General features: G+C 37.9%; 1 protein-coding gene across 5 annotated transcripts in view; it reads left to right on the top strand.

The window, feature by feature from the left end:
- TMEM117 (transmembrane protein 117) overlaps positions 1-27674 on the top strand; it is a 216279-nt gene that overhangs the window by 145058 nt on the left and 43547 nt on the right. For all 5 annotated transcript variants that reach the window (XM_005009953.6, XM_027456884.3, XM_005009955.6 and 2 more), the window contains exon 6: positions 26890-27049. In XM_005009953.6, the coding sequence (XP_005010010.2) occupies positions 26890-27049 (160 nt within the window). The remainder of the gene's footprint in view (positions 1-26889; positions 27050-27674) is intronic.

Raw genomic sequence — 27674 nt, forward strand, 5'->3', positions numbered from 1 at the left:
CAAACCTTTCATTATGTTTGTGTAAAGGTTTCTTTTGTGATGCAGTCATACAAATACAACTGTACAAAACCACAAAATAATTATGTATATATACATACAGAGTAAAATATTCATACATATGCACACATACATTATTCACTCTGTATTTTGGAAATTTTTAAACTCACCCATTAATTCTTTCATACTTAAATAATTTATCTTGTAATATGATACTCACTACTGGACTGAAACCTGGAATTACACAGAAGGGAAGGCAGGTTTCCCAGTAAACAGTGCAAATAGAAAAAGCATAACAATATTTTTCAGTGTAAGTGCTCCCAGTGAATCATTTATGCTCATGCTATAACCAAAGTAAGTAACTTCAGTTTGGCCTCAGTTTGGATAAGCAAGTCAACAAACAAGTTCCTCAGCATTTACTCTCTGTCTCAATACAAAATCTTCACTTTCACAGAGAATTTGTATTGAGCATTCTGACTACTAATCTGGGCAGACATTGTTAAATGGATTGTGAAAGGATAAAACTGTCCATGAATTGGTACATTTAGTCAGGCAATCAAGAATTAACACATGATCACCATTTGTAAAGAGATTACTAAAATGTTTTTGATAGCATTCATTTAATTTCTGTTCTGTGTATTATTAATAAACTCTGCTGTAAGATTAATATAATTAACATATGTTGAAAATAAATCCTAATAATCCAGACCAACCAACTTTCTTTCATACAAGCGATAATTGTTCAAGTTTATATATCTTCTTAATTTTCTTCACTTAACCATACTACCTGAAAATGTATTACTTGAAATATTCAAACAGCTTTTTGTTCTAACCTAAGTTTGATCCAGTTCAGGCTCTTTAGGTCAAGTCTTGAGGAATATTTTCTCATTTTGATAGCAAAGTACTTTTATGCTGTCTCATGTGGAAAAGTAAGAGTGGTCAGACCTCACTAGAACGTCTCAAGCGTGATAACCCCATGCACCAGACCCTGGTTGGGGACCTCATTCTCTCTCATACTCTCCCCCCACTCTTTGGTCAATGAAGTGTCAGTAATTCAGCATTTTCCCATCGATCTGCTCTACCCAAAGAGTTATTCAGTCCTCTTTAAACACTTCTGTCTCCCCACTGACTTCCAGTATAAGCAATAGCTCCAGGCTCAGAAGCAGGAAGAGAAAAGGACAAAAAAAAATGGGGCTCTAAGCCAGCTGTGGGGTGGTTGGCTTCTGAGATAGTGTTTGCTGCTTTGACATCATGACCTTTCCCTGGCTTTTGTCAGGAAAATCAAGGAGATAGGCACATCCTAGTCCACAGTCCACCTGTGTGTCCAGGTGGGGCATGTTACTCACGGGCTAGTAATGTGTGAGTGAAAGGAAAGGTAGGTAGCTCTGCATGGCATTGCATATGCATGAGCAGAGAGATGAGATCCATATGTGAGGGAGTGTACATGAGTCTCCCATCTGCCTGACCTGTCAAGAAAGAAGTTTGTACCTTGCCTATGCCTATGCCAGGCTCTATTTGGAAGGGCTGTATCCTGCGTTTTGCCCCATTCTGTTTGCCATAGGAACAGTGAGATAAGTCATTCCTCACAGCAGTTTTCTCCGCAGAAGGAAAAGCATTTGAGACAAAAACAAGCTTAGGGAGCTCTGAGATCTCAAATTCAAAAATACTATCAGGTGAGATCACTTTAGCATGAGGATAAGTTTGTTAAATTCATCTTGTTAAAGTAAATAAAATAAAGTGGTCACATTTTTTTTTCTTTTTCTTTTTCTGATGGAGACTCCTACAAACAAAACAAAATGTATGTTCTTTCTTACTTGTATTTGTATGAATATAAGAAGTATTGGCAGAGATGGAGAGTGGCTGTAGCATGGCAATTTATTCTCATACAATGTAGGACACACACATGCACATTAACATCCACACATACAGCCCCAATCTAAACGGCAACAGAGGTGAGCAAAGGAGCTCTTAACACCCACTGTACAAACACCATTACCCTGATAAGCTCCAGTGTTGAAATATTTCATGTACTGGCAAGGTAAAAACGATTCATGGTCCAATCTGACTGAAAGGTAGTTGTACTGAACAGAGAAAAAGTGCATCCATTAGCTACAGCGGGTTTAGGATTGGGACCATAAACTTCAGTTTCACCTTTGATTTGGCTTGAATTCTTTTGAACTGTGGTACCACGTTTGTATCTTATAGTGTGTCTTTTCAGTTGCTCAGCCTGTTTAAAAGTTTTTGAGTTATATTTGGTATGTACTTGCTGTCTTCAATAGCTGATAGCCTGTTAGAAAACGAGACTGTTTTTATTCCTACATGATTGCTAGATCTCTAAGTATAGCTCTCATAATTGGATGGATATGGCAACCCATCTTCACCTCTTAAAAAGTACATTTTATTCAATCCCTGATAGTGAGCAAGAGGTATATCACGAACAGTTACTAAAAATATTTTATCCAATGTGTAGCTTTAATAAAACTTCTTAAAGTGCAGTGTCGACAATGCTTCAGTAATAATGGCACTTCTAAATGAAAATGCTTTCACAAAATCACATTCTATGCCAAAAAAAAATAAAAAATAATAAAAAAAAATCTGTAATGCTTAGATGAATTTTTTTCTTAGCAGGTTACCAAAGTTTTTTCTTTGAGATAGTCAAATGCATTCCTCAGTTCAGGCACAGGGCCATTTTAGAAGGGATGTTGCAGCTAGTCCTCTTTTAGCATCATCTCTTCACTTCCCACAGAATTTTGCTGAGCTGGAGACACATCTGCCTCCTCTCAGGGCCCAAGGAAAATCTTCCAGGAGAAAAGCAGAATCACTGATGTGGTGGGTTGTTCTGTCAGTGTCCTCCTCCTGGCTGTTTTCCCTTCTTTCATCTTCTGCAATGTAAATTCATTTCTTAATAGAAAAAATATCTTCTTCAATATAGCTCTTACAACTAGCCTCCCTCTAGATCCACTGAAGAGTAGGGTGAGTGTCAGAAAATATGCATTATGTGATCATGCATGCAGAAGAAAATTCTGAAATTTAGATTATAACAATATATAATTGATTAATTGTGAAAGCTACCCCAGCACAGAAGTTCCAAGTACTGCAATTAGATCAGCATGCACACTGTGGGCAATTATTGATACAGCAAAAAAAATGCATCGAGTTAACAAGGTAGAAATTTATTGTCTTTCATCCTTGCTTAGCTGTACTAAGGCCTGGTAAAATCTTGGCCCAAACATGATCTGATTGACTGAAACTCAAGCCTCTTTGGAGAAGCTTTAAAAAATCCATGCTGCATGGAGAATATTCAGCCTCAGCCAGTGTTTTTGTGCAAGATGTACATCCTGAAAGGCCACAGAATTCAATGGAGATCAGAAAATGAGTGCTTCAGCTGCTGGTGCTCACAGCCATAGTTCACAGACTTTGTCGTGGCTGGATTCCAAAAATCAATTCAGTTTTGTAGAATAAATGTGGTGATTACAGCAATTAAATTATTTCCATTCCTGGAATCCAGAAGTAATTTTTTAATATAGCATTTCTCTGTAATGCATATCATGCCTTAGAATTTGCTGATATATTTAGCTCAACTCCTGACTCATCATCTTTCTCGTATCCTCTTATTTCCCATAAATACTGAATATTCAGACAATCTGGATTGGAAAGCACATGGGAGCCATTTCAATAAAAGCGTATGCTTGGTTAAAACGAGTAGTTCAGGTTGTGCTTAACCATGAAGGTGAATGTACATACTATTAATTAGTCCTTGTATAAAACCTCCATTTACAATGTAAGGAACATTTCTTTTGTTTCTTACTTGCTTTTCTAATTTAGAAAAAATATCAGTAGAGCTTTAAATTTAAAAGAATTTGCTGACAGCTATCCAAATCAAGACATGCAATTTTAATTTTTTTTTTATTTTATTTTTTTAGCCTAGATGAGAATATTGTGGCCATATTTTTATTTCAAATAATTGCATGTTGTCCGTCTGTAAGTGTGACAGTAGAAAAAACAATAGCTAAAACAAAGAATAGATGAATTTGTCAATAAAATCACAACAAAGGGTTGTTAACAAAAGGTGCCTGCAGGGCTCCTTGTTTCATAATGTATGTTTTGATGATTTAACTTTTTATAATATTTTTTTTTGACAACACTTAAAAAGTCTTGGTAGCCGTTAAATGCTAATTAAATTTCAAACCTGTATCTTAGGGGTACTTTGTCCAGCATGAAGTTATCCTGATGAACATAATGAATTTGTCATAATGACTACTCATGGCTTCAGTAAACGTTATGGAAACAAAAATAGCATTAACACACTACTAGACATTTTCTGTCTTTTCAGGCTATTTACATACTGAAATGAACTATATTTTCCTTGGAAAAAAAAAAAAAAAAGACTGCAATTTACTGGTTTTTGCTTTCTACTACTGATTGTGTCTGTACATTGGTGAGCATAGCACTGATCCTCATACAAAGAGTAAATCTTTCTGGATTTCAGTGGGATGTTTCTTGTCCATTATGGCTGAAGGGGTAAGGCAAAGCCAAAGGACAACCATCTGAAAAAATATATTCAGCCTTGAGAGATGTCCATATTTTTGGAAGCTTTGTTTCTTATACTGCTTCCCTTCCTGTCACTGCTTCCCTGTTTGTTTTTTACACACCCTACTAGAATCCACTTGTTTTGTCACAGAGTAACTTGAATCTAATTTCACTAAGAAAAGGATATCTTATACTTGGGAAGGTAGAAGACAAAAGACAAAAAATTGTCAAAAGATTACATTAAAAGAGCAGAGGAATTCATGTTAATTTCATGACTTGCTATCACAGCTTTAGTTTATTCAGATATGTTGAAAAAAAACAACATTTATTATTTTACAGATGATATATAAAGGTTTGTTCAGGTGCTGAATAAATGTTCTCTTTGAGAGCTCAAGACTGTGTTAGCTCCAGTGCAAGGTGTTGGACCTTTCTGCTTTTTCATACATCGGGGTATTGCATGGTGTGTAAAATGTGTGTAAAAAGTTTCTTTTTCTTTTCTTTCTCTTTATGCCTGTTAAATAACTTTCCATTCAGATGAATTCATTTTTATCTGAATTTATACATAACTGTTGGAACTGTAAATAATGCAGTGCCCTAAGGTGTCACTGTTATGAACTGAAACAAATAATAAATTTTAAACTTTCAGTAAATTAATTTCCTATAAGCATCCTCCCATAACCATTGTTTCAAAACAACAATTAAAAACACATTTATTTAAGCTCTCCATTGTGTTGGCATTGTGCAGTCCAAGAACAAGTGACCTCTTCACCCTGGGGAGGTTACAGTCTGGAATTCAGATTTTAAAAAGAAAAACAATGCAGAGATGCATTAAACCCTTCATCTTCAAATGCAATTTGCTGTTCACAAAAGCAGTGCGTCGGTAAAAGATGACCCTTGACACATGCTCAGCCTCTAGTCATTTGCATGTTTTGACCTGACATCATTGATTGAAATATTCCAGGCCCATTGGCATAGTGCAGCAAACATAGGTCTTGGCCAAGGAAATAAAGCAAAGCATGTTTTCAATGACAGTAAACAATCTGGAAAGATCTTATTTGACTTTTAAATAATATATTGAATTGTAAGATCTGTAATTCAGGTGGGAAACAATCATCCCTGAGTAAATTTAATATGGTCAATCTGGAGTAAGACTGCACATGCAATGGCGATGTCATTCTTAGTGCACTGATATTCAGGATGAGACTTCTCTCAAAGGCAGGCCCAAGTTCCTTGTCTAAGCTTCTCTGCAATATTCTGTCACATGAAGTCTAACATACTTACGCTACTAAACTTTAAAGGTTAATATGAATTCAAATGTTTTCCAGGGTTTCCTCCAGTGTATGACACAAGCTTGACCAAGCTGCATGTACATCCATCTATTATAAGGAAGTATATTATGAATGTAGCATTTTTCACGTAGACAGTGGTACTACTGGTTTTAATTTAAATGTCTAAATACAGAGGATTTAAGGCTGCCCAAAATTTTCAGGCTAACCAGGAAGCCATGCAGTGCTTAGGGAGGTCTTCAGGATTGTTTCCTCGGGGTGGTATACTTAAGATATGAACACAATTTAATCATACTTGTCTTTAATAACTTGAACGGGAAAAGTTTGGGTTTATAGTAGACTAATTTACACTTCACAACATTATGTCTGTTTGAACAAGACCTTTAAAACATTTAGCCTTTCCCCTTGTGTGCAGCTGAATTGATAAAATTATCTCAGCTTCTTTAGTTTTATTTTTATGCAATGTAAAAAATTTATACTTTCTCCCAAAGCAAATTAATTTACATGACCCAAGCACAGATGAAAGCATCTGGTATGTAATAATAGTATTTCAAAGAAAGATTATGTTATGTTTCAGAAAGATGGGGGGTTGTCTTTAGAATTAAACTTTGTTTTAAAGTTTTGGTTAGCAGAGTTTTTCAGCCCACTGTGTAATTTCCATCTGTTACTACCTGAAAGGTTTCCTTGAAGGGTTATTTTGGTGTCTTCAGCCAGAAGTGCCACTTGCTTTTTGTGCCACAAGATATTTCAGCATTTACAATCTGTTTTGGCTGGTCTCAAGAAGCGCACACTCTCTTCTAATCTATACACAACCTCAATTAGTGTTCAGGTCAGCAAGTGGGAAGACATTTATGGAATCAATCATTTTGGGTTAAGGAGTACACATCCTGCAAGTATACTAATGGAATAGAAATAATGCCTGGAACATCTCCAGAAGAGTCACAGTCTCAATGGAGCAATTAAATATGTATGAAGAATGTTTGCAGTGAAGTTCAAACACATCAGCCCGAGGCTTATATTTTTGGTTTAATTTATTCACAGCCTTTCTGTGTACTGCTGCTTGATGGTCCAAAAACACTTCTGCACGCATCTTCCTGCATTGTCTATGTACCCACAGACTGACAGATATAGTGGCACTTGCTATTTTTAATCACCATCTCAGGAGCAAGGAGGAGGCTCTGCTGTAGAACAGTGCTGTGTTATTATTCAGGTTAGCAGTTTTTATTCATTAATATATTTGACATCATTCACAGTATGGAAAGCAGTCTTCAGAATTAATTCAGACTGTGTTCAGGTAGTTAACAAAACTTCTTAGCCGGAACGTGCTGGCATTAGTAGGTCTTCAAAGTAGAGTGAGTATTGCGTGATATGGCCTGTATTGCATATCTTCATATCACTGCTTTTATCCTTCACAGAAGAGATGCTTATACTATAGCTAGAGGCTGTTTTTTTTTTTTTTTTTTTGCTTTTTTTTTTTTTTTTTTTTTTTTTGGTATTGTCAGTGAATAAGGGAGCTCTTTTAAAAGTTAGTGGTAATATTTCTTGATAATTACGGTTCCTTGCAAAATGTATGAAAGAGCAAATGCTGTTTTCAGTAAACCATGAAAACAAAGTATTTGGAAATTTTAAAAGAGATTTTGCTTCTTTTGATAGCTCCTAGTTCCATGTTTTGTCACTGATCGGAGAGCACCAGCATATTGCTTGGTTCATCTGTTATCAATTCAGACGCTATGAATAAATGGGATTGTCATATAACTAAGCTTAGAGCTATTGGCAAAGCAACTGAGCAAAGACAGCCTCTTAAAAGGATTACTGGTAATGTAATTACTTGTGGAAGATGTATGTTTATCTCCCACATGAAAACAACACCATCTTAATATGTTATTTAAGCAATAACATTAGTAGAATGAGAGCTTGTGTTCCAATAATGGCATGCACTACTGAGGGATAATGGCATGGTGAAGCAAAGGCATTTGTGTAAAGTAAACACTGAGCTAAAGCCAGAAATGTGCTTTTGTTTCTTAGCTAGTTTCAAGGCTGTTACTGAAACAAAACTTACTATCTAGTGACACTATAATTATTTTAATAAATGCAATGGAGTTCTAAGGCCTCAAAGCTCCTGATTATACATAGGTGATAGCTTATACCCATTGATAACAACTATAAAACAGCTAATAATGATATTACTAACACTTACAAAAAATATGGTGCTAATATGACCCCTGTTACTGAAAATGCCAGGGATATGTCATGGGAGTGCCTCCAATCAAACTAGTTTGTAGTGGTGCAGAATCAATTTAGGACATTCAATTCATTAACAGGACGAATGATCTTGGTGATGTAAAGTTACGGAAACCTCTGTGCTTGTAAGAAGTTGTGGTCAGTGTCTTTTCATATCCATTTTAACAACCAAGATGATTGACTTTTCCTAGTGAGAAAGAACATCCCCATTAGTATATTAAAATCAGCACCTGACCTTCATATTTTTGAAATCAATAGTGAAAACCCAGTAGTCTTCAATGAAGCTGTAATATTCCTTCAGATATTGACAGCAATTTTTTTCAGTTAGTTCTAGGGGAGATTTCCCCTTGCAGTATTTAATAAGCTCCATGGCATCCATGCAACTAGATTTTTGAAACATACACTGACAGGTATGCTGTTTGGCTAGTTTAGTCTTAATCACTTCCTTTCCTCAACTGTGACAATATTTCTCTTTCACAGCTTCAATATTTCTTTCTTCACTGTGTTCATTCATATTTCACCCTTATTCAATAAACAAAATTTTGATGTTTAGTATATGTTTCTCTCTTTGTTGTTGTTTTGTTTGTTTGTTTGTTTTCCACTTCATCAGTTTCCTTCTTCCATGCTTTCATTGAGTTTTTGCTGTTGGCTTGGTTTTTTTTTTTGTTTGTCTTCCCTTAAATGGTAATTATCTGATTTTGAGTAATAATAATATTCCTGAGATTTATATTCTTGTGATTTTTATATCTGAAACCTGGCTGAGTTATTTCTTCTAATATATGGGTAAATAATCTGATTTTCTGAGTGTAAGAAGTTGCATGCCCCCTGGTAGTATGGCATTCTGAACTGTAACGTGACAGTAGGTTATGCCTCACAATAACAAGATCAGATTAATAAGAAGACAGACAGTGAGATCTAGATATGTGTACTCAGAAAGTGATGCATATGAAAAATGTTTTGCCCTTCCAGGAAAATGAGTAATAGCCAAAATACTCATTACTTGACTATCTAAATATACATTCATATTTTAAGCATGTAAATATATTTAAAATGTCCCTTGAACTTGACCTACATGGTATTGTGGGGCTTGCAGTACTTCAGAAGATCAGGCCACCTGCATTTAATTGCCTGGCTTTAGATTTAGAATCCTAACTTTAGACACAAGATCAAGTAGTAGTTTATTAAAAACACCTTATAAGATCTTTCACTGGACCATGTGAAAATTTCATATATTTTAACTATCTGCCCATCCTGTTAAACCCTCTTGGCATGTTCATTGCTGTGTTTTTCGTATCAGTTTGGAAGTAGACAAGTTAAAAATGTGAGGAGACACGAACCATTACTTTGTAACACCTTTATTCAATTTACCTCCTTAGTTTTCTCATTTTAACATCATTCTTGATATTTGGATATCTTCAAGAAGGTGACTTGTAATTGAGGTAATTCCTAGCAAAAGAGCAAAACCAGATCTCTTTGAACTCAGAGAGGCAGGATCCAACTTTAGTGTCTCTCACTAAATGACTAGAAAGACAAAGATATTATTATCCCATTTGCCAAGTCTGATTGCATGGACGTTGTGTAGATGATGCCATAGAAGGTCAGAGATTTGGATTATTTCAGGAACTTTATGTCTTGGTGTCATACCTGTGCTCACTAGGACATCCACTGCCCATTAGGACGCAGTTTTATCATTCTCTTTGCAACATGAGCAAACTGGGTGAGCATTAATAATACTTTACTTTGGCAGCAGGTGTTCCTATATTATAAAACAACACAAAAATTAAAGAAGAATTTTAATTTGCTATGTTTTATTAAATTTTTCAGTGATATATGAACTAAAACTAAAAAAATCAGGCCGTGGGTTACAAAAAGAACAGACTTAACAAATCATTACTCTGTAATGCAAACCGCAATAATATAAGTAAAAAGTTCTTGAAAATGTTTTTGAACATTACAGTTTTGAAGTGCTCCTAGGATAGAGCTATTTTGTATGAAATTGATGGCACAGTCCACAGTGGAAGAATCTGGCAACACAGCAGACTTACATTGCCATCACGGTTATGTTAAGTAGGAGCTGATTTTTCAAACAGCTTTCACCTTTGATAAGTCAATAGTTCACTTAAGTCTTCTAGACATCATAAGCTGTTCTATTATCATCTTTATGAAAGAGAGTTGAGGACATTTGTCCACTTGGTAGGTCCAGCAAGCAAATAGTTGTGATGCTTCAAAATGAATAATGAAACGTTGTTGTTGTTGTTGTTGTTAAGAAACAGGTAATCTATACACAGTCTTTGAATTCTGCCTTGTCACCAAAACCATTTATGTGCTCAAATTTTCCCATCTGTGTAAATCAACAAAGCCTTTGTTCATGCTATTCATTACAAAGCCATGCATCCTGTCTCTTAAACAAATTTGATGCGAATGTAATTCCCGAACTAAACATATTTTGTCCCGAAATTAGATTTATGCAAATTCAGGGAAGCTATCATTTAATTGATGGAAGAAGTGGTAACAGTATTAGTCAGTGGAAGGTTTGGGTAGATTTATTCTGTGATGCAGCATTTTCTCAGGAACTTATTGGCCATAGAAGATCCCACACTGAATGCAGCTATGGACTTTTTGCTTGGAGAGGTGCTTGGTATGGAGGAGATGCTATGGAATTTTGCAGTTATGGTTCATGGCGCAGCTGGTAGTTACCCTGTTTCTGTGTAATCCATCTCTGAAATGTTAAATACACATGTTACATAAATGTTACATACACGTATATAAGCAGTCATCTCTCATAGAGTTTGTGAACAGTATTCAACACAAATAGTAGCTGATATGGTAAAATATTTCATAATATTTGAAGGTCTTTAAGGGTAAACTCCATTCCTTCCTAAATCCAGCACTTTAACTTAGTGAAGGTAATCACTGTCTCAGACGAAATGTATCTCTCTCTCTTTTTCTCCCTTCTCTTTCTTGGCATTGTTGGGGTTATCAGCCCAGAAAACTCTGTGATAGATTGACAGCAATGTCTGGAAAGACCCAGGAATGACTGTAAATCACATTCATCTTTCAAGGCGCTCTAGCTAGAGATGACAGCTATCTTTAATGTTTCCAGGAAGAACATAAAGGCAAAAAATGGAGTGGAGAACTGGCCAAATTCTTTTAATATCATCTCTGTACCATGAATAAATGATCTAGGAAAAAAGTGAAGATGACACTAACAAAGTTAATCAAAAAGACTAAAAAAAAACTTTCTGAGAGACTATATCCAGTCCCCAAAGTTGCCCACTATTTTATAGCCTTTTTGAAATGGTTGTAGTTATTTGCACTGCAGAGGGCTAAAAATTTGACTGATCCTAGTCTATCCAGTTATGGCTGATCAAAGAAGCCATGTCTGTCCATCTGTTCCAAATGCTGATTTATTTCAGTCTCATCTCTCCCTGTTTTCAGTGAAAGGCACTGCAAAATATAGCCCTTCCAGGAGTTTTCCTCCATCTGCTCCCTGTAGGTGCTTGCTGGAAACTGAGCAATCATATAAGTGATGGGGAGGCAGTATGTAGGCTTTTATGCTTGTTAAATATATGTTGAAGTATTTTGCAGGAAGAAAAGCATTGTATAGCTGTAAAACTCAAGGGTACTCAATCATCTCTGAGTAAAGTATTTAACAGAATATTCTGTAAAACGCAGAATGCATATTTAGCAACATTTAGGTCAGCAAAATATCTATTAAACTCAGGGTTTCTTTAGCACTGCCTACTCTATTTTGAGCTTGATAAGATCATGGAGGCAAAGCAAAAGTTGGTGTGGTGTGTGAGTCTCTGGAAGGTAAGCTGGATGGATCCTACTGGGTGGATCCTGGCTGGATAGGGTGGATCCTGATCCCAGGCTGACTGGGATCAGGACCTGAATGTGGTCCCTTGTTCTGGCAGCTCACCTGTTTCTTGGGCAAGGGAAAAGGGCTGTCCCCAGTTTGTAGCCTGACTCCAGTCAAAGAACTAGTTTGTTAGACTGGTGTGACAGGTAGGATATTGATTGTCTATTCCTTTCTTAATGCTTTAGTTATTATAAACCTAAAGGAGATACACACAAGCAGAAGTCTGTGGGAGAAGCAACAAATGCTGCAGATTATAGCCCAGAAGAAATTAAAATTCATGCCTTTTTCCATTTTTCCATTTGTGAATCCTCACTGCCTGAACTCTGCAGTGTCATCTGGCATTGGACCATGCCTCTGCTTTTGGTCCTACTAAGGCATCTGTTGCCATTTGCATGCATCTTAGATGACCAAGGTTCAAGGAGGACATCTAAACGGATTACAGACCACATTGAAATTCATGCAGGGTGTCAGCTAATAGAAGATGGTAGGAGAGCTGCAGTAGTGGTGGTGGTACATTGTTGTTTGTTAATCAGCAATTACATGGAACGAAGCTGGCAAATTCTGATTGTCAAATGTTTAAAAGACTGAGGCTGAAAAGCAAAGGGAGACAAATTACTTCAGGAGGAGAGGGACCTTTGCTTCTTTGCTTACATGGTGTTGGGAACCCCGTAACAAAAAAAAAAAAAAAAAAAAAAAAAAAAAAAAAAAAAAGAGAAAACTGAAACATTCAGGATTGCATCATCTTTTATTAAAATTTTGTTGAGAAAATATTCTCATCTGTGGGAGGGAACAAACCTAGTGAGAGATCCAGTCTCTTTACAATAGCCAATAGCACTGTAGTCAAATCCACAGGGATAAATGTTCACCTGAGCCCCTTCACTTTTCAGTGGCAGGGATACAGTGGGACGAGTAGCAGTTCTCAAGGCCCCACCTGGACTGCTGCATCCAGGTTTGGGGTTCCCAGCACAAGAAGGATGTGGATCTAAAACAGGTCCAGAGGAGGGCCACGAGGATGATCAGAGGGCTGGAGCACCTCTCCTATGAAGAAAGGCTGAGAGAACCGGTGTTGTTCAGCCCGAAGAAGAGAAGGCTCAGGGGAGCTTTTCAGGTCTCCCCTGAGCCTCCTCTTCTCTAGACTAAACAAACCCAGTTCCCTCAGCCACTCCTCACAAAATTTGTGCTCCATGCCCTTCAACAGCTTTGTAGCCCTTCTCTGGACGCATTCCTGGGCCTCTATTTCTTTCTTGTAGTGAGGGGCCCAAAGCTGTAGGTGTGGCCTCACCAGAACAGAATACAGGGGGATGATCACCTCCCTGGTCCTGCTGGCTACACTGTTCCTGATACGTGACAGGATGCCATTGGCCTTCTTGGCCACTTAGGCACACTGCTGGCTCATGTACATCAGTCAGCACCTCCAGGTCCTTTTATTCTGCAGAGCTTTCTAGCCACTCTGGCCCAAGCCTGTAGCATTGCATGGGTTCCTCATATGGAAAAGGCAACATTCATATTGTACAGAACTGGGCATATAATCATCAGAGTAGCACTGACCTTCAGCATGTGTGCTGATGAGTCGCATTAGCTTCTTTTTGGTCATGCTTCTTTCTAACCTGTTTTGTTCTTAGAAAGGTTAGCTCTCCAGGAGATCAAAATTACAGTAATCTGGATGTGATTTTTCTTTGTTTTCTAAGAAGACACATGTCAGCCGTACACTGGAATTGGTTCAAATAGTGGAAAAACAAGCGTATCAATGTTTATTTCCTTGAGTTACTTTTGAGTTGGTATCAATTCTTGAATCATCTGGAAAAAGATTTATTACAATTACTGTAAATGTCAAGTGAAGTTTTGAGCTATTTGTAAAGTCTAAGTTGGAAGAACAGTGCTAGCAAACAAAAATTATATTACTTCTGTCTTGTTGCATAATTTTTTTTCAGGAGAAATTGTAACACTTTTTTGGTTTAAGGCTAGTGTCGTTGCTGTTCATTCTTTTCCCATAGGCAAATAGGATTACTTGTTGGATGGTAGGTAGATCATGTTTCCTTCATAAATGTAAATGATGTATAACTTAAATACTTGGCTACTAAGATTCTTTTATCGGAGGAAAAATATGATAAAATCATAGGATAATTCAAGCTGGAATCCAGGATCTCAGGATGTCTCTAGTCTCCTTTTCAGAACATAGTTAAAGATGAAACCAGATGACTCAGAGATTTATCTTTTTGGGTCTCAAAAAACTCCAGGGCTAGAGATTGCACAGTCTCTCCGGTCAGCCTCTTTCACTGCCTGATGGTCCTCATCAGAAACAATTTCTCCTATATCCAGTCTTAATCTCTCATTTTAATATGTGCCCATTGTCTCCTGTCCTGTCATTCGCTGCTGTGAAGAACTTGGCTCTGTCTTCTTGCTAACCTCCCTATAGGTACTGCAGCATCACCGTTAGGTACCTCCAAAACCACCCTTTCTCCAGGGTTCAGGTCCCTCAGTCCTCCCTCACGGGACAAGTGCTCCAGTCCCCAGCCAGCCTGGAGCCCTCTGCTTCAGTTACACAGAATCACAGAATGGTTGAGGTTTAAAGGGCCCTCTAGAGCCCATCTGGTCTAACCCTCTGCTCAAGCAAGGTCACCCAGAGCAGGTTGCCCAGGATCATGTGCAGGTGTCTTTTAAAGATCTTCGTAGAAGGAAGACTTTGTCTTCCTTCTATGTGTCTCTGAGTAACTTGTGTCTCTGAGTAACTTGTGCCACTGCTCAGTCACCTGCAAGGTAAAGAAGTGCTTCCTGATGTTCAGATGGAACCTCCCGTGTTCCAGTTTGTGCCCATTGCCTCTTCCTGGCACTTGGTACCATTGAAAAGAGCCTGGCTCCTTCTTCTTTGCACCCTCCCTTCAGATATTTATATACATTAAAGAGATCCTCCCTGAGCCTTCTATTCTCCAAGCTGAACAGCCCCAGCTCTCACAAACACTCTGCACAGGAGAGGTGCTCCAGTCCTTTGATCACCTTGGTGGTCCTACATTGGACCCTCTCCAGGAAGTCCATGTCTCTCTTGTGCTGGGACACCCAGAACTGGCTAGAGGACTCCAGGTGCAGCATCACCAATGCTGAGTAGACTTGCTGGTGATACTTTGCCTAATGCAGTGAAGAATATCATTAGCCTTGTTGATAGCAAAGGCATATTGCTGTCCAACTTGGTGTTCACCAGGAATCCTTGTTTTTTGTTTGGTTGGTTGGTTGTTTTGTTTTGTTTTGTTTTCTGTTTATCAATGCCTTTCTTCTACTGTATGCAATATTCTCAAGGTGGTCTGACAAGTGCTGAGTAAAAGGACACAGCTATTTCCTTTGATCTACTGGCCTTACTCCTGTTCGTAAAGTCTTAGATGCTGCTGGGACCTCTGTTGCTGGTGCACATGGCCAGCTCTTGCTCAGCTTGCTGTCTACTAAGACTGTTTTTCTACTGAATAAGGTGTATACTCTTTGGAAGATTTTTTACTTAAAAATGCATTGCTTTGGAGGCAAGATTAAAGCATTTTGTTGTGTTTTGTTGTTTTTTGTTTAGTTGTTTTGGAAATAAGTTTAATCATAATGTAATCAACTCATTAGATGAAAGAGCTTGCATTTATTCAAAATGCTTTGAGAAAAAAACATTAAAGAGGGGTTTAAAACAATTGTAATTATATTTTACTTTGATAAGTTTTGCACAAATGTAATTGTAAAAGACACAACATATTCATGAATAAGAAGTTACACCTCATAGATATATTATGGTATATGAAACCTAAAATAATGAGAGATTTCTTATTCTGTCAAACTACTGTATAGGTAAAATATACAGCAAATCTAATCCAGAACATAGAAAGCTATGAAACCATTATAATTGGCTTATTCTAAATTTGAACTGTTTGTTTGTTTTAATCTTGGGTGTGGATATAACATGTTGCATGAAAAGTAGTGAGAATATGATTTTATATTATAAGCTCTCCCACCAACGGTTTCATTTAAGAGCAGCAACATAACACCAGGAGAAAGACAACATGTTCCTTATGTTCTGCATAGATAAAATCTGACTCAATTTTTATCCTTAATGTTTTGCAACTCAAGATCTCAAATAAAGTGGGAATTTTTGTGAGGATTTTTGTTTGTTTGTTTAAAAAACCTGCAGGGATAATTTTAAGACTCTGCAGCATCAAAATGTTTTGCAAAGTCATTTCAGTTTTCTAAAATGTGCTTTTAAAAAGCCAGAAAGCCCTCAAAAATACCTTTTACCGGCATTTTTCATTTGACAGTTTCTAAACAGATTTTCTTCAAAGATACATTTTGACAATTCTTAAAATTCTATTTGTTTTTCAGCTCAAGCAAATTTTTCACTATTTTCTTGAAAGTAATAAAAACATTGAAAACTGACTTCAGTTTTGAGATTTGGGGTTGACCATCTTGATAATGGCTGTCAGCATGTCAACTTCCACTACAGCCTATGGAGCTCTGACCTGTGCAGGTGAGGGGCCTTCAGCTCTCCCCAAGTAAAAACTCGTTTTTAGTCACCTGAATCATTTTCTTGGCTCCAATGACTGAATAACAGCGGGATTCAGGTACACAAACATAGGCATGGGCTATAATTTGAAATGCTTTAGGGTTTTTAAAAAGGTGCAGAGGCCTGGAAGACATGGCACAGGACTCAGAGGAGACCTTGTACTGCAAGGTCAAACAAGGTACTCTACAGTACCCCAAATCACACTAAACATGTATGTGTAGGCAACCAAATTGCACATCACATCTCTGTCAACTATAATGACAGATCAGATACGTTAGCTCATGTGTAGATTTCTACAAACACTGCAAATTGGTAAGTTTCTGTATCTGAATTACTTATAAAATGTCTTATTGTACCGAACTAAACTGTATGTGGAAATATATTTTAAAAAAACAATAATCATTTTCTCGCGTAGCACTAGCTGAATTGTAACAGACTTCACTGGAGAGTTAGGGAAAAAACTGAGGGATTTAAATGCAGTTTAAAGGAAGGTAATATGAGTTTATAATATCCCAGATTATATGTAGAAGACAGATTCAGAGTGTTTTCTATGTAGTAAAACTCTGATAAAGGCTAAATTTTTGTTAATTATCTAATAAATTGCAAACAAAACAATTCCATAAATTCAGTAATTACAAAGTAATCATAGAATGGTTTGGGTTGGAAGGGACCTTTAAAGATCATCTACTTAAATCCCGCCTGCCATGAGCAGGAACATCTTTCTCTAGACCAGGTTGCTCAAACCCCTTCTACTCTACTTTGATTACTTTCAGGGATGGGGCATCCACAGCTTCTCTGGCAATCTGTCCCAGTGCCTCACCACCCTCATGAAAAATTTCTTCCTTATATCTAATCTAAATCTACCCTCTTTCAGTTTAAAACCATTACCCCTTTTTCTGTCATTAGGGACTCTGGTAAAAAGTCTTCCTCCATCTTTCCTAAGGACCCACTCTATGTATTGAAAGACCACAATAAGGTCTCCCTGGAACCTTGTCTTCTCCAGGCTGAATGATCCCAACTTTCTCAGCCTTTCTTCCCAGGAAAGGTCTTCCATCTCTCACATCGCTTTTGTGGCCCTCCTCTAGAGCCTCTTGAACAGGCCTACATCTTTCTTATACTAAGGACCCCAGAATTGGATGAATAATAAATTTAATGGATAAACTTCTTTATACATTAAAAAATGTGTCTACTAATTCATTGATTTTTGTCACTTTTCTTACTTGCATGGTGTCAGTTAGGTCTTTAGCACCATTTGAAAGTCAATCAGGTTTTCATAAATCACCTATCTGGAAGTCCAAATACTCCAGTGCACTGATGGGATTAAAAATGAGGTTTTAAATCCAAACTTATGCTTGTGCTTGTTTATAAAACTCAAATTGAATAACGTTTGAACACTGGAAAGCCATGGAGTTGTTGGGGTGTACCTCTACCTCCTGTTATAGATCAGAAAAAAATAATTTTAGGCTTTTAGAATAGCATTTGATTTACCATCTTCATTCATCGGAAATAGACGTTGTCTTCTAACTGTTGTGTTTTGATGTTTTTTTTTTTTTTTTTTTTTTTTTTTGTTTGTTTGTTTGTTTACTTGTTTGTTTGTTTTGTTTTGTTTTGCTTTCAAAAGCTTTTTTGCCATTTTACATTGCAATGAAATGAAGACTTTACTAAGCATTTCATGATAACTGAGAAAAGGTCACCAAGAATGTTATTACTCATAATCTGTGACATTTGCTGAGAATTCTGGGAACAGCCAAAATTCCTGTTCCACATGTTTTGGAACATGATCCTATGTCTTCCCCCCAAGATGAACATTAAGTCTTTACCTCACTCATATAAGGAGCTGAAAATAACGTAATGGAAAGCTGTAATAATACATCCTTAAGACACTAAATTAGACTGTGGGAAATTGTGTCCAGACAGTTGTACTCTTTAGTTGCTTATACGAGGTTAAGAAGCTCCGGCTGGAGAGACTGGACAAATAATACCATGTAGCATCCAAAAGCCCACTTAGTATGGAATTCAGCTGGCTTTTTAATACTGACATTCAAATGCTTGGTTTGAATCCCACAGAACAGGTATTTGCCTCTGGCCAGCTTGCCTCACCTCTTGGAACTGAGATGGTGCCTAACCCTGGCTCCTTGAGTGCAGTCCTGTGCAGGAGTCTTGCTCCTTTCTGACAGAGCTTTCCTGATGTTACAGAAGTCAGCTCTTTCACAGGAAAATTTCCTGTATTGATGAACTGCCCTTGCCTGAGAAAATGTTCCAGATGACTCTTTCCTAAGGCACATTTGATGCTCTGAGAATATTTGACACATTGAAAAAAAGTTCTGTTGTTCCTTGAGCGAGTTTTCCAACTCCAATCTGTTGATAGATTGTGATGTATCCATCTGAAAGTTAACCCGAAAAATGGCTTCCTCTTACCTTATGTAGAATAGTTTTGTGGGTTTGTTTATTTGTTTGTTTGCCTGTTTGTTTTCAAAATGTGTCCTACTGGAATTAGGCAATTAACTTCTAATTTGGGAAGTTGAGCATGGCACAGAGTTCCCTGGAAAAAACTCCCATGAATCCCATACTACCTTGCATACGATAGGTGTTGATTGAAAATGTTTTTTAGAAGCAAGACCATGAACCTTCTTAAACTGTTTTTCCTTTTTTTTGTGTCACAGATAGGAAATGGCATTTGAAACCTAAAGCTTATGGCTGATGAGTTTAATTTAAATGAGCTGGTGTTTGAAATAGATAACACTTTCATTTTAGTAAATTAATGGTGTGGCAAAAGGAAACTCAAAGATGCTTCTACCTATAATAAAAAATGATGCTGTCTAGAATTCTAATATTTCACCATGTGATTACATTACCTAATCTTATTCACTTTATTACATGAAACATAGCAAAATGCTTCCTCTGTGCATTAACATAAATGTAATTTCAGACTTTATACAAATCTTTGTACAAACATCCCAAATAGCTCTGGAATCGCATTGATACACTGTAATAAATTTGCAACTGTCACAGTCTAAGGATAGAAGCAGAGCAAGGTGTTCAGGAGAGGAATATCCTTTCTTTGACAAACAGATATAATTGGAAAAAATGAACTAGCACTGCTTGTGTTCACCAAAATCTTTTTCATTTTTCTAAGTATAATGAATGTATAAAAATGCAGAATAAACAATTCCAGTATGTATATTTGGCATAGACAAAGTGTCCCATATACTCTGTGCTTTCCAGTTTCTTCGGCTTACCAGGCAGAACAACTGCAAACATAGACTAGCAGACTTTATTGGAAATGTAAGGCTCTCAAAATACAGTGTCCACTATTAATAAGCATTTATGAGCTAGTCCTAACATAGACTTCCCTTTGTTATTCCCTATCCAAAATGAAAAGTACTTCAGCATTGACAACCTCAGAACTGATCATTTAGAACTGCCAGTTACTGGCAAGTGCTTGTACTCATCCATTAAACCCTGCTGTAGGATGGAAGTTAGCACTTCCAGGCACTACTACGGATTTTTTAAAAAAAGATAATGCAATTCAGAATTTGAATTAACCACTGTTTTATTCTAATTGGTATTTAACTTTAGGTAATTAGATCTTTTTGATAATCAACTTTAATACACTTCGTCCCTCTTATGCCTGTGAATCACAGCATGAAGTATGGGGAGCTCTGAACTCTGGCAGCATTATCTTTCCACGTCTCTACCACATGTTTGTCCCCTGGAGTGGCAATTGCTCTCTGAGACCTCACCCAGTGGGCTGCAGCAGTGGCTAGGTGGGTGCTCAGTTCAGCTCACAAGACATGTGCACTGTGACTATCAGACCCTCAGCACCACCTGTTTCACTCCGAGCACTGCATCGCTGCACTGCAAGAGTTGCTGGTCCAGGCAGAGCTCTCAAGTCCCTGCTCTCCCTTCCGAGCATTGTTGTGTCCAGGGCAGGAGAGTAGTAGCCAGCTGGAGTTTCAAATCCATGCTGCTCCAGAGAACCCAGACGCTTTTCACCAGCAGAGCATCTGTCCCTTCTACTTGCTTATTTGTAGAAGTGGTGCTGACACCAAGTAACAGGCAGACTAAATATTTTATTTTAAATGGGTTTAGAGTTGCTATTTTTGACAGATTTAATAACAGAACCCTTCCTAATTAAAACAAGTGAAATAAAAAGTGTTGGCATTTGCATATGAACATCTGCAGTAGCATTGTTCTTTATAGTTATTGTACACTGTGGGACAGTATGTTTGGCCAGCGCTGATTCTCAGATTAAAAATTATGGAAAGTATTTAGCTTGATGGATGTTCTTTCTTTTCTGAGGACTGGAAAGCACTTTTAAATATCAAGAGCAGTAAAATTTGTTCTTCCCTTCATATATCCATTTTCAGAGGGTGTTTTAAACTATTTTGGCAGATTCATGAAAAAATTGACATTATAAACCACCACAACTGAAAACGTAAATAGCAATTTATAAAACATTGATTAGAATTGCTTTTCTGTTTCCTACACACCAGCTGAAGCTGGTAAATTTTGGTAAATGCTGACTAAATGCTAGGTGGTTTTATTTAGTGTTTTAAATATACCCAGGATGTATGCTGTCTAATTTCCTTTATTCAGTAAGTTCACATATATATTATATATTTTATTAATTATGTATTCTCATTTCCTTAATGAAAAATAATAGAAATATAGATTTTAAGATCTATTTTTTTTGTTGTTATTTATGTATCTTTCTGTTGCAAATATGCATAGTACTAAGCAATATCTGGAATTCCTATTAACAATGTTTAGCAACTTCTAAATAACCCAGCTTAGTGGAAATCATGGGACAAAATATCATGAAAACTTTTCACAGTACCATGTTGTATAAATCTAAGAGCTACTTTTGACTCAGTACACGGTTCTTTTTTTTTTTTTTTTTTTTTTTTCTGGAAAAGATATGGTCAAAGGGCAAGATACTGCTTTTTGCCTCTTGGAAAAGACAAAATAAAGATGAGGGAAATAGTCAAAGTTTTCCTTTCATCTCTTCAGTCGATCTTAGCAGAACTCTTGCTATCTGATCATCAAAGCTGCAGCTTCTTAAAAGATTTGGCAGAGGGTCATGCAAGACAGAAGAAAATTCTAAATAGGTCTGACAAAGAGCAGCTCAAAGTTGCTGGTAAATTGAAGGTAGCATTATCTTTCCCTTATGTATGGTTGGGCAAAGAATTGTATTTGATACCTGAGCACTGAAAAGCTTTGCTTTCACTATGTGACAGTTTGAGAAATGAGGTCCCATCATAGACCAGAATTTGTTTTCAGTGGTACCTTTTGTCCTGCTGATTTTGACGTGAAGGATCTGGAGGCTCGGATTGGAAGCAGTTCTTGTTTCCAGCATTCATTGTTTTATGAGCTTATATATATATATCTCAGCTTGTCTTCATTTTCCCATGCACAAATTCTGTTTTGTTCAGTATTCAGCTCGGTACAGACAAATAATGGAGACAAAAAGCTTGCTGTGTTTCCTGAAGATGTGGCTGCATAGAGTCAGTGGCACTTCTGACATAGCTCTGGAGGTGATGTGCTGTGAGCAGAGAGTTCCTGGTGTAGTGGGTAGGATATGCAAAACAATGGAAGAGTGTCCCCAGGCAGCCAGGCCTAAGATCACCACAGCATTTTGTGTCCTCCCTCAGCCAAGACTTCCGAGAACATCAGCATCTTCATGTTTTGCATACGGAGCTAATGAAGCATCACAGGCAAGCCAGTCTTCCAGTCTGAATTGCATTTGTCATGGCCCATAGTGTTACTGAATAAATAGAAAATGTGCACTTGCATGGGCAGTTTACAGATATTGTCAGGGAGGCCTTTTACCAGTAATGCTGGTGGCAGCACTGCTATTTTGGAATTAAAATAAAACTAAGTGATGTGCCCCTTCCTCCCCCTGAAATAAAGCCAGAAAGTCTTAGGTTTGCATCAGCACTGAACATCAGCTATAGTACATTGCCAAGCATGTGTGTTCCTTTCCTCCCCCATTCTGGCTGTCTCCCACAGCTCTTCCTCCAGAGCCCACCTTTGTGTTTCTGAGTCCATCGGCTGCTCTGGCACGTGGTGCTCTTTCAAGGACTGCTAAGTAATGGGGTGGCTCCAGTGGCATTTCAGGGGGCAGCAGGGAGAGTTCTCTTTGGGTGGCCAGACTGCAACCCCCAGTATGACAGACATTCAGCACCTCAAACCGCATGGTCTAAGTTATGATGTTTCCCAACACTTTCTTTTAAGTGGAGTTCCCAAATTTCTTGATTCTGATAGGAGAATGTCTTCATTTCTTGCTAGTTTAGGATTTAGAGAATCACTGATGTATCTGAATGCAGTAATGAATTTGGAGACCAATGACTGCATTGCAGATCCCAGGAATAGAAGGCTATTTGTTTTCCCCACAAACACATCTGAGCTCATCCCATTCACAAAGAACTTGCAGTTCATAAGCTCAGGACAGTGTTGGTGGAAGGCAAAGGGAGAAGAGCTACGGACCGGTCTACCACAGCAAGGACAATATCTGCAGAGAGCTGAGTACAAAAAGACATTGTAAGGAAGTCTGCAGAGTCCTGAGTATCTTCAGTGCCAGGCTGAGCTTACAAAAACTCCTTCGGGAGGTATCTTGTTAACACAGTTACACCCAGTGTGCAACATGATGGCTCCTGCTCCTGATATCCCACAAAGCTACATATCACAGGTTGTCCCCACCACTTGTTTCCCAAGTGGAAACAAGCCAAGTCTGCCTGGAGGCAACAGGAAAAGCCATTTGTTTTGTCACTCTTGGGTGATGCCACCCATGAAGTAGCCCAAAGAGTAGGAATGGAAATATCTACTGGGGAAAGATTCTGGCAGCAGATCCCACAAGAGAATTTAGGTCCTACTGCACTGTGGATGGATTACTCACTACACTGGGGTTTGAGTGTTTTGCTTTCCTTAACTGAACATTTTGAATGTATCTTGGACTCCTAGAAGAGATGTTTAGGAAATCTTACACTATCCTCAATATTTTGGAGCATGGATGAAGGTAGCCCTGGCGTTTTAACTTTAGGTTATTATCTGCACAGCTCTGCTCACCTACATACGCACATCTCTGATTTTATTTTCTAGGGAAAGCATGCTGGCCTCAACTCGCCTTATTTTGGACAATGTAGGTGTGGATGGATGTACACAGTGAAGCAAAGCACTCTGCTTCCTGTGATTATCCTGTTAGCAGTTCCTTCTGTAGCAGCAGCTGTGCAGTGCACTGCACACCAGCTTAATGTGCACAGGGACTGGGAAGCTTTTATTTAGGTAAACACTTGAAGTCTATCATCTCATAGCAAAGAAGCCCAGTGAATGCTCCGTGAGCATGCTGTGAAATTCACGGGCATATCAGAGAAAATTCTGGACTGATATGTCCCAGAGACAGCAGAGAATATGTAGGACTGCCTTCAGTGCAGGTCAGGACATGCCTGTTGGACTGTCCAAAGTCAAAGATGCCCCATTTTCTACTGCAGAGGAAAATGCAGCGTCATAGCCCTTCTCAACCAGAAACGGCATTCTTGCATGACAGAGTTGGAGGTTGACCTGTGTGCTGTGAGGGACTGTCTGCAGCCGGTGACAAAAACCTGCTCAAGCTTCTGTCTTCAGGTTTTCCTTCAGTAAAGTCCAGAACAAGGGACTTTAGATCATCACTAGTGGTGGTAACCATAGTACTGACTTTTCTGGATCTACCTAATAATTTTTACTTCTTGGTATGCAATTGGCATGGACAGTATTTTTTGCAGACATTGTTTATATTTATTCTTCAGAGTAAGCTTTCGTCCTGAAGAGTATGGTCTAGGCTGCAAAATAGGTGTTAACATAACTGAATAGGTGCCCAGGGCACACAGTCGTTCAGTGCATCAAACTAGACTTAGAAGTGAAATATGAGGGCATTTCTTCTGAAAAGTGGAGAAAGACGTTGCATTTCTTAATGTCTGGCAGTAAGAAGAGTCAATCCTTTCTTGGCTTTCTCCTCACAGCCCTTTAGTAAGCAGGACGCAGAGATGTCCTGCCAGCAGTGCCATGAGTGATGTGATGATGCAGCTCCCAGTGACGTGCACTGCAAAGTAAAGGACAAACTGCACTGGCCTAATATTGCAAAGTACTTCACATCGGTGTCATCTGATACAAGTCAAGTTAAACTAAAACCTCAGCTTCTTCTCTGAATCCCCAAGACACTGGGGAAGTGCTAGAAATGGAGTGAACTCTAACCCAGAGAAACTCGGTTTATAATAACTCCAAAAACATTTATTGAATATTTTGCTCTGTTCCAGTAACATAGGTCAAAAATACATCTGAGTGCTAATTATGCTGCTTAATGCAACCATTTCAAATATCTATTTCTGTCCATTTTTATTGGTCTCACATTTTTTTATTCTATTAGCAGCCCATTTTCTGCTTCCTTCCCTCCTATTTGACATTTCAGAACGAATAACGAAGCAGTTTTTTAAGTGCATCTGCATTTCCTCAAGGAAATCAGGGCTTGAGCACACACGCTGATCTTTGCATGCATGCTGATGAAGCATGCATAAAAATCTGCCTGCTTTTGCTTGCATACATGCCAAAGCCTGACCTTATACGCTTTGAACTCTGGCTCCAAAACGTAGATGCATAATTCAAGAGGACTGAAGCAGAATAGTGTTGAGCATAACTTCTGGGTATATGGTTCCCATGGCAAACTATGCAGCTTTCAATTACATTTCTAAACTACCTGTGCACTGGGAGACTTGAGCTCTGCAGAATGAGGACAAGGAAAATCATTGCACCCAGCAGCCAGAGCAGCATCCACTGGTCAGCAGGGAAGCACTGATGGCTGTGCTTTTTCTGGAAAACAGTCCCTTCTTCTCGGTTCACACGAGAGCATTAACCTCCACATGTGTCAAAGAAAAGCCTGCAGAAAAGTCTGTCAGCTTCAGGTACTGACAGGTGAGGTGGTAGCAAGGCATATATTTTGGGAATAAGCAGGCTTGAATATTGCTTAGGTCTAATTAAGTCTAATACGCCTCATTCATTTTTGTTTCTGGCTTGGGTGCTGCTAATGCACTCAAGGGATACTGTTATGGTGCCAACCACAGTGTTGAATATAACTGAACTGATTTATTAAGAATAAAAACAAATGTGCAAAGGTAAAGGTGGCAACACTCAGGTCCTTTTGTGTCTCATATTGTAAAGAAAGACAGCCCATCACACCACAGAAGAAAAATATTTACAAGTCCAAATGTGTACCTTACTGCTTACATGCTTATTAGTTTTTGTTTGTGTGTTTTGTGTTTTTTGTTTTGTTTTGTTTTGCTTTTTCTTTCTACACAGACAGAGCCAAGACTGAATGCCTGCAATCAGGTAGTCTGTGACTACTGGTGTGCAGATTTTTCTTTTACTCTGCTGAGTATTTGTCCTGTTTAAAAGTGTCATAGGAAATATTCTTCACATTGGTTTACAGCCTTCAGTAGCTGAAGAAAATGAGACTTTATTGCTGTAGAACAAACTCCACACTGCCACAATTACTTAGCTCTGTGTATGCACTCAGATGTTGATATGCCTCTGTTATAGCATGGAACTGCTGGCAGCTCTGGCTACTGGGAGAAGCCTTGCTCCCCTTCAAATTACCAGCTAAATATGCCTGCTTCCGTGGAGCCAGGAATTCAATCAGTTATCACTGCTGGCTGAAAGATACCACCAAAGTGCTGCTGGAAATGGTGCAGAACTATTTTGGGAGGATAGTTCAGAAAGATTTTTATGTAAATACCCTATCACAGAATTGCATGAAGTAGTCAAATGTGTCTTTTGGAATTCTCGTATCATTCATATGCAGGCATTATTGCTTTTGTAATTCACTCTTCACTGACTCCTCAGAAATGCTGTAAAATGTGTCGAAAACTTGTGCAAAGGACATCCTAGGAGATACAAAGTGCAATCTGTCTACAATCTACAGAACATGCTAAAGATTAATTCAGTGCAATGAAAATTTCTTTCATGCAGATGTGTCCTACAGTTCCTACTGCTGAGAAAAAAAAAAAAATCATAGGTGCTAACATCCTTAGTGCCTCAGGAAATGTTCCCTCAAATTGTTCATTTGGATTTGGCATAGATTATATGGTCTTTGGTACATTATTATAGCTTAATTGTATTTTATTTTACTTGGTTTGCATCATAAATGAAAAGTGTGGAACAAAGAACAAGAGTGATATATTCCACCCTAATTTTACAACATGTTTAGTGCTAGCTACTAAATTTCTTTTTACTAAGGGCAGAGCTGACTGCTTTCCTATTTTGAATTACATGATTTGTTTGTACATTTAGCTTTCTTCAATCTCTTTTCATCGGTGCAAAAGTACTGATAAAGCACTAGCTGACCGCTAGAAGATAGATAAAATAGAATGATGTATCTTCATTACTATCCTATTCTCTCTGAACTATTTTTTTTTCCCTTGCAGGACGGTTCTATTTACCCTGACCTCTGTAGTTGTGCTTGTCATCACTACTGACTGGATCAGCTGGGACAAGCTGAATCGTGGATTTCTGCCAAGTGATGAGGTCTCAAGAGCATTCTTGGCTTCTTTCATCTTGGTGTTTGACCTTCTTATTGTCATGCAGGTACGCTCTTCTAATGTTCCATTCAAGCTGCTGAGGCTGCCCACTCCTCTATTTCCACTAGAGCAAAAGGTGTCTTGCTAATACTACAGGAAGGTAAATAAATGTTTTGTTTGCAATCACTGTTAGTGGAGGCATTTTACAGCATCATTCTTAGTGACTTTCACAAAACCCGATGGCCTTTTATTATGAAAACACTGTTGCTTTTCTTTTCTTTACCAAAATAGAACTTTCCAAATTAGATGCTTTCTGAAAAAAAAAAAAAAAAGACATCAGAAGAAGAAACTGAAGTTAATTGTATAAATTGTGTTTATTGTTTAAAAAAAGCTTTGAGTTTTGTTTTTTTTTTTTGTTTGTTTGTTTTGTTTATTTTTTAGGAAGAGATAATAAAAGAAATACTTCCATATTTCAAGTATTTACACTATTGGGTATACATACATTATAGCATTTTAATGGATAAAAATTAATATTGGTTCTTAAGATTCGACTTTCCACTTTCACATGAGCATTACTTTCTTTGATGGCAGGTACTTGTACTGTAGCATCTTCTGACAGTGCAGGTAGCGAGGACGATAATTCCCTGTAGTCTACACAATGTCTGCTCCTTTGAATCTAGCTGTTAAGAAAG

This window comes from Anas platyrhynchos, chromosome 1 (assembly GCF_047663525.1).
Source record: "Anas platyrhynchos isolate ZD024472 breed Pekin duck chromosome 1, IASCAAS_PekinDuck_T2T, whole genome shotgun sequence".
In the NCBI taxonomy this organism is placed as follows: domain Eukaryota; kingdom Metazoa; phylum Chordata; class Aves; order Anseriformes; family Anatidae; genus Anas; species Anas platyrhynchos.